Raw genomic sequence first — 13176 nt, 5'->3', positions numbered from 1 at the left:
AAAGTAAAAACAGATAATGCTGGAAATACACAAAATAGAAAAGGCAGGTGAACTGTATGAGCAGAGTTCCCTTATGATGAAAGAACACTACCCAAAGTTTCAACCTATCTTTTCTATGTTCAAATGCTTACAAACACGCTGTGCATTTCTAGAATTGTCTCTTTTTATTTCTGATAATCACATGGTTTAATTCACCATCAGATCATCAAGGCTCCTGCTGCGAATTACAGCACACAACTGGAAAGAAATTCAATAATTTTATTAAACGCACAACAGAGCTATCCAGAAGCTGAAGTAATATTCAGCTCACATTTGTATGTTCATTTGGTTTTGGTACACCAGGATCTGCTTCAATTCTTGGCGTCATCCTGTGCCAAAACAATTCCAAGGGTGCATTATTGTACAAACAATACACTCATCAAAGGGAACTTAATGCATTATAAATTATATCATTGTAAATGCAAGTAGAGGAAAAACTAATCCTAAAGTACATATTTTATGAATAAAATACCAGTTTAGGTTTAGTATTTCCACTGCATAATGCTACTGAACATCATGGGATTTTCAATTGCCAGCTGCCTGTTTCTCACCTGAAAAATGGTTCACCTGCAGAGGAAAATCTGCTGGGGACCTTGTTACACCCATTTGCCTGCCTGAATCGATTTTCAGCAGGTCTTCAAATAGGTGTCCAGCACTTCTGCCCAGAACAGGCGGGACACAGTTTAACTATGCAAATTGGGGTCCTATGCCTGTTGTAGGACCCCCCTCCCCTTCCCATTGTAAATTTGGTGGAGAAATGGGCAGAGCATGCATGGTGGATGCCAGTCCCACTTTCTCCGATTGTTGAGAGGCCATACCTTATGCCCGGCTGCGTGCTATACCCGCCGTAGGAAACCGACGAGCTGCAGCGGAGCACTGTTGGGCACCTGCAGCTCGCCGGAAAATGTTAATAAGGACCGAACCTGAAAACGGTTCCGACCTCCCGACTGCCACGTTGGCCGGGCGCCGGGGCAGGGGGTGGGGGCACAACGCTGATATCACGCGCGTTTGGCATTCAAGTAGAAAACTTCCTCCCATATATCAATTTGTTAAACAACAGATATACTAATTAGTGAGATACAATATATAATCCAATAGTTATAGCTTCCTTGGTGTGTCATACTTAAAGAAATCATGATCCTTCTTAACAAAATCTTAACTAAAATCTTAAACAATGACATTCAACAATTATTATAATGTATTTTATTGCAAGTCTTTTGTCATTAAAAAGCAATAAATTCTGTTCCTTTTTTGCCCAGGATATCCTACAACACTCTGCTGGTAGAGCACAAGTACAATGTGTTCATTTCAAAGTTCCCCAATTAATACAGCTGTAAAGTATCCAGGTTTTATATGGCATAGCACAGAGTCTCAAATCTTGCACCACAGCCGAGGCTGCATTGCCCCCTATAGCTACCAAGTTAAAACTGTGCAGTTTGCTGTTGTGCTTTCTATTTTTGTCTCTTTCTTTTTTCTTCTTTAATCTCTCCTTCACTGATTCCGAGCTTTTCCATCCCAATTCAATACAATTTCATTTCTGATTTTATTTTCCTCTTATCTCTCCTTCCTGCCATTGATTTCCTTTTTATTTGCTCTCACTTTATTTATGTTTTTATTCCCTATGTCTTGCTCCTTATTTCCCACTTCAACACTTTCATTCTCCCTTTGTTTTGCAATTTAATTCTTTATTGTTTCCCTACTTGATCTCTAATTTTCCTGATTTAAGCCCTCTTCCCCATTTAATCTCTTTCTCTAAAATTCCATTTCTTGTTTTTATCTTTATTTCCCCATTTCATTTTTATCTCCTTTATCTGACTCTCCTTTCTTAAAAGCCTTTTCTTTAATAATTTGCCAAAATAATAGTGTTTTTTTTTAATTCTTCTCCTACTCTCTTCAGTAGAGACTGAGAGAAAATTGCCTGCCCTTACTCACAGCAGGGAGTTCAATGATTCAGGACACTGCATTCTGGATCTGCTGCCATTTTCTGTTAACTAATTTCACATACTCTGCCACCCTTACCAATGCCATACGAATATTGTTTGACTTTTCAGATGTTGCAGTTCATGAATAATCAGTGGAAACTGTAAAAACTGATAAGGTAAAAAAAAATTGAAAGGTCACCCAGCAGATAATATTTCATAAAACTGATAGAATAAGCAATAAAAGGTTTCTACCGAAAGCACAGAATGCCCAGAAAGAGAATTTTTTAAAGGAAGATCGATGATATTTAAATAAGTGGCACAATATTGTTGCTCTGAAGTATAGAAGACAATAGCATTTTTTAAAATATTTATAAAGTATTAAAATTGCATTTGTAGGAAACTCACCAGTTCCCATTGCATGGGCCAGTAAGGGTCATTAAACACCAATGGGTCGTCAGATTTTTCTTTGGAGTCAATGACATCAGAGACAACGCTTGGGATCTTGTCTTCATTTTTTACAAGCTCTGGAGGACAAAAAAGCAAATGAACTATGAAAAAAAAAATCATCATGGTGTTTTTTTGTTTGGTATCTTGCACATTCTTTTATTCATTTGTCATCGACAGATGTTTAATTTCATGAGAAAACAGCATTTGCTTACTAAGAGGCAGAACAAAACACTCTTGACAAACGTTCAGGATCATTCTACAGGCTAAACAGATTCCCCAAACTGACCATCACCAATTGTTTCTGCATCACTTCTGGACACATTAAAAATAATTACCTATTCAAGTGTATGTATTAATGTTGCTTTGTCATTGCTGGGATTTTAGTTAAACATCTTAGAGGAGAATTTCCATGGAGTTCTCTTGATCTATCGTCATAACTTTGGCATTTCTCCAGGTCAGCGGAAACCCTACCCTGGAGAAATGGCGTTAATGGCTATTTTTAGCCTATTTAAAGACAAACTTATAGATTTTAACAACAAAGGTTTATAAATAATGCTGGCTTGTGCAGTTATGGCTACTTAACCCTTCTCCTAGCCAACACACTTGAAATTGACTGTGAATTCCAAATAAAGCATAATGGATGGAGCATTGAATTTCCAGTGAATCTCCTTGACTATTTTGAGGCATCTCCAATGGACATTGAAAAGCCCAGAAATGTCATATATCCGGACTTCCAGAAAATCTTTGATAAAGTCCCACATTAAAGACTCCTACACATGCTTAAGGCAATGGGTACACTTGAAGGTGTATAAGGGATTAGATGAAAGACAAGAAGTAACAGGTACTTAGGAGAGTGATTTCAGACTGGGGCGAAGTACTAAATGGAGTGCCCCAGAAATCAGTGCTGGCCTCCCTGGTCTATGTATAAACGATCTGGATTCAGAAAGCATTAAGGTTCACAATATAAGTTACTCAGATCTGCAGAAAATACTAAACCAGAGGAAGCAGCCAAGCTTGATGAAGCAGCCAAGGGACTGCAGAAATACCTAAACAATACTTTACAAGTGAACAGAACTATAGCCAATAAAATTCAATGCAGATAAGTACAATGTCTTACCCATTTGGAGAAAACTGGGGGACATTACTTAAAGAATGGTGTTGAGTTAGATAGGATAGAGGCTGAAAGAGATCTGGGACTTATAGTACATTTAACACATCTGGTCCTGACATTCCACGGGGTTTTACCAGTGGAACCCCCAATGAAATGGGGGACGGCCAGTTAAATATCAGGGGGGAGAAATTCATTACAGCCCCGTTTGGGGCGCTAAATTTTATGAGTTCGGAAAATTAGTGCCAGGCGCTAATGATTCTAAACTTTAAAAAAATTCGGTTTTACGCTCCAAGAAGGAAGCGGAACACTAAATCAAACGCTCCTTCTTGGAGCGCAATCAGCAGCAGGTGGGGCGGAGAGTTCAGCAGTGCTGCACACTGGGCCGTGCAGCGCTGCCACATTCAAAGGCTCCTTCCCTCCCTTAAAGGGAAGGGCCATCGCTGCAGGCTCTGCAATAGAAAAATTACCTACCTGGACCACCAAGGCAGCCATGTTCCAGCGCCATCAACCCGGCACTCAAGCAAAGTGCAGTGCTGATCGATCGCGGGCAGGAACCCGCGATAAAAAGCAGAACAACAAAGGTAATTTTTTTTTACTTACCTCGGCCACCTCGCCTTTAATCATTGCCCCTGAAATGGCCGGCCGCCCGATGCACGCCTCCTGCAGCTGTCGGTGTTTTCACCCGGCGCTGTTGCAGGGAGTGGAAGTCAAGTTCGGGTCCGGGACGCTACCGGGGCAATGCGCACAGCAATGACGTCACGATCTCCGGGCAAAGGAGATCGGGGCACACGTTATTGCGCCACCACTAAAATCCTGCCGAATATGGCGGGAGTCGATGTCAGCGCCGCGCCCGGTCGTAAAGCCATTTGCACCCCATTAGTGCCCCCGGGGGGCGCATAGGCACCCAATTTCACCCCCCAGGTCTCTGCCATTTCATATATTCTGCCTGCCTCTTACAAGGCAAATGGCAGGGCAGAGTTGGGAGTACACATTGCTGGCCGTGGATGGAGACCTGCATATCAGTGGCTCCCCTACATCGAGCGCCAAGAAAGATGTGATGCAGTGGTCTCCATAACGACAAAGGTGGGCTCCATCAAGCTTGCACCCCTTTAGAGGACAATAATTTTTTTTCAGAAAAGAATCTCCTGGAACCTGGCACATGAGTCAAGCAAGTGCCAAATAAGTGACCCAAGTGGCATTTGCCTTGCAAAGTCCAGTGGGAGTCAGCAATGAAGTGCACTAGCAGGCAGATCCTGGTGCAACTGTTGGGATCACAGTATGTGAAAGATCAGGACCACCATGTCCAGTTACCGCAGGCAGTAATCACAACACCAACAGAATACTAAGCTCTATTGCCAAATCAGTAGAACATAAGTCTCAAGGTGTTATGCAGAAGCTATATAGTGCTCTGATAAGGCTACACATTCAATAGTATGTTCAATTCTGATCACTAAGGCAGAAGGAAAACATCCAAGCTGTGGAAGGAGTGCAAAGAAGAGCCACAGTATCAGAGAAGGTTCGAAAAAATTTGATATTTAATCCTTGAAAAGATGTGAATGAGAGAGACCTTATTGAGATGAATAAAATGTTAAATAAAATAGAAAAGCCTGTTCCAGAGGACTATTTGAAGCAATTTGTATTTGTCTGGGGAGGTTCATTGCCATTTGAAAAAGGAAAGAAAGAGAAAAGGTGGTCAACTAGACAGCGACAGTTCAAGGAGTCAGCAGTTGGATATGATCATGGAATTTTTAAGACCAACAGTACCAGGCGTTGACAAAAGGTGAACTAAGACGGCAAGTGATGACAGACTTTGTAAAGAATAATAGAGTGTGAAGTTCTCAAGGTCAAAATGCAATGGCCTACAAATTGCTTAAGAGAAGCCAAAGGCTTGTGGTGAATTGTGAAGGTGCTGTGGCAAATGAGTGAGGTTGTGAGAAACTGGCATTTGACAGAAAGGGGTAGATTTTCCCGAACCTGTTGGGAAGAAGGCGGGACTTCAACTTTTGGGTTTTTGACCCGCCTACATCGACATCCGGCCAATCCACGCGATTTTCCCTTGATTGACCTTGTTGAGCCCGCCCAGCGGGCTCAGCAGGCCAATTAAGGGCCACCCGGCAACAAGTGACATCACAGACTGAAATTTCATCTGTCAAGAGGTGTTGACAGATGAATTATCAGTGTTTCACAGCTGTTTGAAGCTGTGAAACACTGACAGTCTGAGTTCTACCATGAGTCATTCTGCACAGACTCAGTTGGAACACTTACCAGCACTCAAAGCTGAAGGCTGTCACTTTTCACAGATCGCAGCCATTCAGCTTTAAGTGCCGGGTGAGTGATGCGCTCCCGACGGCTACAGGAAGAAAGGCTTTTAAGGTAAGTAAAGGTAAGTAAAAGTTCTTTACACACTTTAGACACACCAAACACACTTACCTTTGCATTCATGCACCCATCACTCACCTGAGCGCTGACATCGCGACCCCTCCAAGTCCTTCAACCCGACGGCCCGCCTGCTCTAACCTGGCGTGGTTTGGAGCCGTCGGGAATCCCACACGAAACCCCTCAAAATAGGGATTAGGCTAAAAACTGCCTGTTAACTATCTGTTAACAGGCAGTTAATTGGCACTAATCCCTTCCCACCTGGTTTCGGCAGGTCCCAGTGCGGGGCGGGTACCTGCCGCCCCTGAAACTTACGTGGGGCGGGGTTTTGGGCAGGATGGTGTCGGGACCCGCAAATTCGGGATTTCCCCCCCCCACACGCCTGAAACCCCGCCTGACGGCTCCAGGAAAATCTAGCCCAAACTGTCTACACCCCAAAAAAGGACTCCTAGGAAATTTATCTATTTAGGTAGTTAGGAACATGCTTAGGTACTCCGGGAGAGCACAAACAAACGAGAAAAGTAAAGATGTAGATACTGTGTGGATGTTTTTGACGGATGTTCTTCCAAAATTTTATAGACTCTGGAAAAGTTCCCATGGATTGGAGGGTAGCTAATGTTACCCCACTATTCAAAAAAGGTGGTAGAGAGAAAATGGGGAATTATAGACCGGTAAGCCTGACATCAGTAGTGGGGAAAATGCTAGAGTCCATTATAAAAGATGTAATAGCAGAGCACTTGGAAAACAGTGACAGGATCGGACAAAGTCAACATGGATTTACAAAAGGTAAATTGTGCTTGACTAATCTACTGGAATTTTTTGAGGATGTAACTGGTAGAATAGATAAGGGAGAACCAGTGGATGTGGTGTATTTGGAGTTTCAGAAGGCTTTCGATAAGGTCCCGCATAAGAGATTAGCATGTAAAGTTAAAACACATGGGATTGGGGGTAAGGTACTGACTTGGATAGAGAACTGGCTGGCAGACAGGAAGCAAAGAGTTGGAATAAACGGGTCTTTTTCCGAGTGGCAGGAAGTGACTAGCGGGGTACCGCAGGGATCGGTGCTAGGACCCCAGCTATTCACAATATATATTAATGATCTAGACGAGGGAACTAGATGTAATATCTCCAAATTTGCAGACGACACAAAGCTGGGTAGGCGTGTGTGCTGTGAGGAGGATGCCGAGAAACTCCAGTATGATTTGGACAGGTTAGGTGATTGGGCAGATGCATGGCAGATGCAGTATAATGTGGATAAATGCGAGGTTATCCACTTTGGTGGCAAAAACAGGAAGGCAGATTATTATCTGAACGGCAATAGATTGGGAGAAGGGGAAGTGCAACGAGACCTGGGTGTCCTTGTGCACCAGTCACTGAAGGTAAGCATGCAGGTGCAGCAGGCGGTTAAGAAGGCAAATGGTATGTTGGCCTTCATAGTGAGAGGATTCGAGTACAGGAGCAAGGATGTCTTGCTGCAGTTGTACAGGGCCTTGGTGAGACCACACCTTGAGTATTGTGTGCAGTTTTGTCGCCTTATCTGAGGAAGGATGTTCTTGCCATGGAGGGAGTGCAGCGAAGATTCACCAGACCGATACCTGGGATGGCAGGAATGACGTATGAGGAGAGGTTGGGTCGATTGGGCTTATACTCGCTGGAATTTAGAAGAATGAGAGGGGATCTCATTGAAACTTATAAAATTCTAACAGGGCTAGACAGACTAGATGCAGGAAGGATGTTCCCGATGGCGGGGGAGTCCAGAACCAGGGGTTAGTCTAAAGATAAGGGGTAAGCCATTTAGGACAGAGATGAGGAGGAATTTCTTCACCCAGAGAGTGGTGAACCTGTGGAGTTCTCTACCACAGAAGGCAGTTGAGGCCAATTCATTAAATATATTCAAGAAGGAGTTAGATATATTTCTTAAGGCTAAATGGATCAAGGGATATGGGGAGTAAGCAGGGACAGGGTACTGAATTTGGATGATCAGCCATGATCTCATTAAATGGCGGCGCAGGCTCGAGGGGCCGAATGGCCTACTCCTGCTCCTATCTTCTATATTTCTATGTTTCTATGTTTATATTTAATCCCACACAAAGTGCATGAGGTTGCACTCAGGTTTTTCTGGGTATAAGAGCATGTGGGCCTGAATTTTCCACTTTAGTACTCCTTGCACATCAGGAAATTCCATGCCCTGAGCCGGTGATTTTCCAACTATTAAACTGAATGGTCAGAAAATCATGGTGCAGAATTCAGGACCAGAATTGCTGAAGTGGAAAATCCCAGTTGTGGGACAGATGTTGAGCAAGTTCTATGAACAGCTTCAGGTTATATACTTTATGAAAAAAGCGCACAACAAATGGTAAAAGCTTAAAATGAAGATGCTAATGGGATATAGCATCTCACCATTACTTGGAACAGCTATGCAAATGGTGCTGAAGGGAGTGACCACAAATAGAGCTGTTAATGCTGAGAAATTCATGGACAACTTGACAGTGTTATTGCGAGAAGGAAGAGGGTTGGAAGAGTTGTGGCAGTTGGCAGGGATGAAATTGAAGCTGAAGGGAAACAGATGTTTGTGACTGAGGAAAGAAGTTGTGAGGCATGCCTAGCTTGTAGTAGGAGGAGAATATCTATCTACAGCATCTGTATGAAATTAAGTTGGCAAACAGGGAGAGAAAAGCATGGGGCAAGTACAGTTGGAGGACAGTCTGCAGCTTATGGACAAGATTCTGTAATAAGGGAAGTAGAAAGTATGGTGCTTCCAGTTTGGTCTGATTATATGACCGCTGTGGCCATTAACCATATACAAACTATTACAAAATAGAGCAAAAGGCTGGAGGCAATGACTGGGGTTAACCAGAACACTTAGCATTTGTGCATTATATGGGAGGACTGTTGTGCTACAGCTAGCCTTCACACCAGTGGTGAAGGAATTCACGTGTAGGAAGTTGTGTTGGTGATGTTGATCAGAGTGTAGATGTAAATGTAGATGCAGGTAAAAAATGGAATTTTGAGGAACACAAAGTTGATGGTTCAGAAAACAGACTTCAATGGATAGTGGGAGCAGCAAGTGGAAGACAGGGAAATGATCACAGTGTGAAGAGATGGAACAAGCATAAGAAAAGAGGTAGGCATAAACTGGTAACACTGGAAGTGAGAAAATGTGGTAGTGGCTGCACATCAGAGTAAACAATAGGGTGGTCATTGTGGAGAAGCAAAATAGATAATGGAATCAGCTTTAGTTCCTTTTAGTAGGTATCAATAATGTATTGCCAACTGGGATACAGTTGTGGGTGAGGTGGGTGTGTGGTATATGAGGGCAGGAGTGGCACATCTGTTGGTTTGATGTGTTTTGTGGGCATACTGATATGGTACCATAAGTAGGTATTAGAGTTTGTTAAGAATGAGGTGCAGCAGAATCTGGAGCAGGTAAAAGATGATAAATGATTAGAACAGACAGTAATTACATCTGTAAAGGAGGGGCAACACTGGGAGGAAGAAGGGACAGGAAGATAGAATATTGACTGGTGTGGAAGATTGGAAAATTTGTTGCGTGTTCTACTCACAATAAGACCCTGTGGCTTGATAGCCCAGTATATTGGAACCATGACAAACTGCACATGGAGGGAAATGAAGCATATTCACAGCTGCAATCCTCTACATCACTGTGAAAAAGGGTCAGTAGGAGGCTGGACACTTCCATACAGCAAGGGAAAGACACATGGGAAAGAGGGTGTCTCCCAAATCCCTCTTTAGCATCTACTGGCATCTGGTTTCAGAGTATGGCCAGCAGAGCCCTGGAATCAGGCTATCTGCCCAACTAAGGATTACATGGCATGGGGAGAATACATTTAAAGGTTCATTGTTTTCATGGAAAAGTGTTCAGCAACCTTTGTTTTTTTTGTGGATTTACAAACAAATGGTGGTGTGATGGAAATTGCGCTGGGATACACCATGGCATTACTGGTGTCTCAGGCCATCATGATATAATAATACTGGGCTCTTCCAGCACCTGTCCCTCCCTAACAACAGATGTTCTCCAAAACATTTTTTAATAAAGAAAATGCTTTTTTAAAACAAAAAAGGCATCTCATTGTCAAAATAAATATACCAGTCCATATTGTAGCCATACCTTTGAGATTAGAACTATGCTGATCCTTTTTAAAATCACAAATCTTTCTTTAAATAGAAATGTAACTCAATAACACATGTAACGTATGCCCTTTTTCAATAGACTCAGATTTTCAATCTTTAATATGCCCAATTTTTGTGTAACTTTCAAAGGGTAATTTTACGATTTTACCATTTCCTGGTACAGAGCCTGCTGGGAATGAAAACTCAAGAAATACCACTTTACAGTCAAACAGTTTAGAAATTCGGTGCATTTGCACCTCTCGTTAGCGCCCCTGGGGCACAAACAACTCTTCGCCCGGGCACGACGTTGCTAATGACTCCCGCTAAATTCAGCGGGAGTTTAGCGGCGGCAGTAACCGGTAGCGCGCCGTTCCGCTGCGCAAGTAATCCCGTGCGCAGCGCCCCAGTTTCGCCCCGCCTGCAAAATTGGCCTGCACCCCCTGAATCTGTGCCAGGTGACGACAGCGACCGATTCAGGAGGCGGGAACGGAGCGGCAGGAGGCTTGAGGGGCGCTAACTAAAGGGGAGGTGGCAGGCGGGGAAAAAAAATCGTCCGACTTACTTGTCGTGACCCGTTGCTTCTTTGAACGCGGGGTCCATGCCGCGCTTTGGTAGCCCGGCACTCCTCTTGTGTGCCAGGCTGCTGGCACGGCATCCCGCTCCCCGGTGGTCCAGGTAGGGCCTCGTAGAGTTGTGGGCTTGGGCCCTCCCCTTTAATGAGGGAAAGGGCCCTTCCATGCGACAGCACTACGTGGCCCAGTGCGTAGCACTGCAAAATGCACCGCCCCGATATTTAGGGTTAACGCTCTAAGAAGGAAGGGGAGCGCTTGAATTAGCGCTCCACCTCCCTCCCTCCTGGGGTGCTAAAATTGAAGTTACCGATCACCAGCGCTATTTTTTGCCGGGCGCTAAATTTAGCGCCCAGGCAATGCTAGCGACCCAAAATAGTCACGAACGTATTTTTCCCCCTTTGAATATTAAATTAAATGTTTTACTCATTCAGTTGTCAGTACAATGTATGTGGAACATGTGGTCTGGAATGCACTGCCTGAAAGGGTGGTGAAAACCACAGATTCAATAGTAACTTTCAAAAGGGAATTGGATACATACGTGAAAAGGAAAACTTTGCAGGGTTATGGGGAAAGACCATGGGAGTGGGGCTAATTGGATGGCTCTTTCAAAGAGCTGGCATGGCATAATGGACTGAATAGTCTCCTTCTGTGCTGTATGATTCTGTGATTTATTCTATGATTGAAACAAAGTAAAAAATATTTACATAGACAAGCATTACCCTTTAAAATATAGTTTCAGCACAATGTTGAGCATTATTACCTGAAAAATGACCAGGGCAAATGGGTAAAGTAATTCTAAAATTAAAAAATTTTCTTATTTGGTTTATATCCAAACTTGTAAAAAAAACACAAGGTCATGATCTAACTGGTCAATGCTTGCCAGCACTGTTACTGAACCTCTCTCCTAAGCAAAATGAGAAACCTGATGTGGTAAAAACAGGTTATTCTGATAAAGCATCATGTCAAATGACGTAACATTTTAGTCAGGCTCCCTTGCCGTAGAGAAAGTGACATTTCTACAAAACGAAATGATATTTTCTCCCTTTGCTTTATGGCATCATTTACCCTCCTCCGTTCTCTCAAATCCTTTTTTGCTTCACTTTTCCCCTCTCCCTCTCCCATGCGCAAATACCCTTTTTCTAAGAAGACAATGCATGCCTCTGACTGACACCTAAATCTTTTGCCCAACCTTTATTCTCATCATACCCTCCCTAACAAATTCAGGGAGCACACACAATTAATTCTGTATCAGCCAGGCAAATGAGAAGCCAGAGGCCACCTGCTCAGCTACTTTCACTTGTCATCAAAGCTGCATTCAAAAGCTGGTGCTAGGATAATCAAAGACGTGGGGGGGATTGGGGGTGGGAGGAGGAATTGGCAAGATGTTGCTGGTGGTTTCACCAATGATCTGTCATTTAGGATTGCAGACCACAGAGGGCTGCTGAATGGTTTGTTCATAACCTCATCATCCCAGATATTACAAATATATATCCGTGCATTCTCTCTCTCTCTCTTCTGGCAGCTTATTGAAAACTCTGTCTGGTAAGATAAGGCTTCTAGAATCTTCTGTAATCTTGATATTACTGGAGGGGAGAATTGTGTAATTCCAGAAGGAGAAATATTTAGCAGAAATCTACTTATTAACTTTAATTATTGCAGTATTAATTTTTTTTTAAATCACTGATTAAAATAGACCTTTTAAAACACATATAAACAGTAAGGTGGCTAGCCCTAAATCAATGGCACAATTTTATTATTACTGGGTTGAGTTTCGGAGAAATGTCACTTTTTCTACAGGAAGAGAGGATGCATGACTAAAATGTTAAGTCATTTGACATGGTGTATTACCAGAATAACCTGTTCTTACCACGTCAGGTTTCTGATTTTGCTTAGAAGGGGATTTCAGTAACAGCCCCAGCAGGTAAGGGTCAGACATTTAGGACTGGAACATTTGTACGGGCATTGACCAGTTAGAACGTCGACTGTTATTTTACAAGTTTGATGCCAACTCTTTTGGGTCGGAGCAGCAGTAGAAATGCTTTGCTGTCAAACAGACTTCCCTGAACTGCTTCCTAGAGAACCGCGCTTTCACAAAACTTTACAGCATCCTCGACACAAGGCCTGTAATTCTTTCTCACACAATTCTGTTAAGCAGTTAAATTGACAGTCCACTTCCCTGATAGTTAAAAGACTTTCATATATATATATAGTGTAGGTTTGTGAGAGAAAGATTGGGTTTGAACTAGAGCTATAAAATAAGCTGTAAGGCAAGGCCTATCACTCTGACTGAGCAAACACCCTTTGGACAAAGTGATTTCTAAACAAAGGATTAGGTGGGGGAAAAAATCCTTTGATGTGACTCACATGAATGAATCTGAAAGCCTCCAACTAATATGACTCTATTTTGGGAGACAAAAATAAATAACTAGTATAGAAGTTGAAGATATAGGGACTTCACCGTAACCTCCCCGCCCCCCCCACCACAACTCTATGATGTTCTCAAACCTCTGTACTGCGGTGTGCAAAGAGAAGCTAACTATGGTTTGTAACAACTCAGCCGAGATTGAGCTTAAAACCT

At 42.9% G+C, this 13176-nt stretch overlaps 1 protein-coding gene across 2 annotated transcripts in view; it reads right to left on the bottom strand.

The window, feature by feature from the left end:
• Nucleotides 1-13176, bottom strand: part of LOC147112803 (neuroendocrine convertase 1-like) — a 294716-nt gene that overhangs the window by 112928 nt on the left and 168612 nt on the right. For both annotated transcript variants that reach the window (XM_085996239.1, XM_085996240.1), the window contains exon 3: nt 2367-2485. In XM_085996239.1, coding sequence (XP_085852365.1) covers nt 2367-2485 — 119 coding nt within the window. The remainder of the gene's footprint in view (nt 1-2366; nt 2486-13176) is intronic.

This window comes from Somniosus microcephalus, chromosome 9 (genome assembly GCF_052327205.1).
Source record: "Somniosus microcephalus isolate GS21.2 chromosome 9, FLI_Smic_1.0, whole genome shotgun sequence".
NCBI classification, from domain to species: Eukaryota; Metazoa; Chordata; class Chondrichthyes; order Squaliformes; family Somniosidae; genus Somniosus; species Somniosus microcephalus.
The sequence above is the reverse complement of the archived record's forward strand: the minus strand, read 5'-3'. Positions and strand labels throughout refer to the sequence as shown.